At 51.4% G+C, this 1196-nt stretch overlaps 1 protein-coding gene across 1 annotated transcript in view; it reads left to right on the top strand.

The window, feature by feature from the left end:
- The window catches only part of GOLGB1 (golgin B1), a 36287-nt gene that overhangs the window by 5432 nt on the left and 29659 nt on the right, over positions 1-1196 (top strand). The window contains exons 5-6 of the mRNA XM_010134763.1: positions 921-1043; positions 1122-1195. Coding sequence (XP_010133065.1) covers positions 921-1043; positions 1122-1195 — 197 coding nt within the window. The remainder of the gene's footprint in view (positions 1-920; positions 1044-1121; position 1196) is intronic.

Below are 1196 nucleotides of genomic sequence, written 5' to 3'. Positions count from 1 at the left end.
AAGTGGGGCCGGGCTCGTGCCCAGCCCTCCACCCGGGCCAGCCACTGCTTACACAGCCGGCGTTTTCCAATTCCCTCGCCCTCTGGTTTTTTTGGCTCTGTTCCTTGCCAAATTACCCAAGCCCATCCATTTCCCTGCCTTTGATTCCTCCTCTAAACATTCCAAAAGTCTTCTGAATCCCAAAACACCTTTCAGATGCGTCCCGTAATATATCCTGCACCTCTAGGCGGAGCTGCCCTTGGCGCAGAAGGAGCTCCACAGTTAAGTCATCTCAATGGGTTTCATGCTTGACCAGAGGCTTGACCGATGGCTCTCTGGGGATGGGGGGAGCCGCCCCCGGAAGGGGCTGGGCAGGGCTTTCCTTCCTCCGAGGCAGAATCTGGGTTCTTCGCTGCCTGCCGTTGCTGTCCTGTGATGGGCTTTGAAGAGCTGGGGCAGAGGATTCTTTCCGCTCCCAGAGCTGCCGCTGCCTGTCTGAGTTCCACAGTGGATGTGCGGAGCAGCGTTTATCACGTTGTGTCACTGCTGTTACATTACGTTGTATTTAGTTAGGGGAAGATTTTTGATAATTCTCTAATGTGCAGGTTTAGCTTTTGATCTGCAAATGGGGCTGCATCCTGTGCAAATGAAAACCCAGCGGTTTTATGGACTTGTCATTATATGGTAATCATAGCTTTTATCATTCTAGGTATTTGTGGATGAAATTCTGTAGATTTTGCTTTCTGGGACCTGAAGTATTATCAGTAATGTATACATATTAGTAGGATAAAGGTACCGTTTGACCAAGGTGACGTGTGGGATTATCAGGCCGAAGACCTCATCACACACTAATCAGCCGGTGCTTGTTGAAAGCAGGCCTGCAGGTCTGCTGAGCTCACAGCCTTCTTGGTTTGTTTTTATTTTGTGGCTTATATTTTCAGCTGAGCTCCCTGCAGGACGCAGTTCAGGAGAAGGAAGCTCTCCTGGAAGAGCAGGCTCGCCAGCACCAAGCTGAGCTGCTGCAGAGAGCAGCCCGGTCAGATCTGGAGGCGGAGATGCAGCAGGTAGGTGCACTCGATAAAACACCCCGTATTTTCTTACGGTAGCCCCTGGGTACTGGTGCAGCACTCTCTTTCTCACAGACCCTGCGTACGCTTCAGAGAAAGCTGGAGGAGCAAGAAGCAGCTCTGCTAGGACGAACTCAGGTGGTGGAACTG

This window comes from Buceros rhinoceros, unplaced genomic scaffold, assembly GCF_000710305.1.
Source record: "Buceros rhinoceros silvestris isolate BGI_N320 unplaced genomic scaffold, ASM71030v1 scaffold23084, whole genome shotgun sequence".
NCBI lineage: Eukaryota > Metazoa > Chordata > Aves > Bucerotiformes > Bucerotidae > Buceros > Buceros rhinoceros.
Note: the sequence above shows the minus strand (reverse complement) of the source record. Positions and strands in the feature narration are given on the sequence as shown.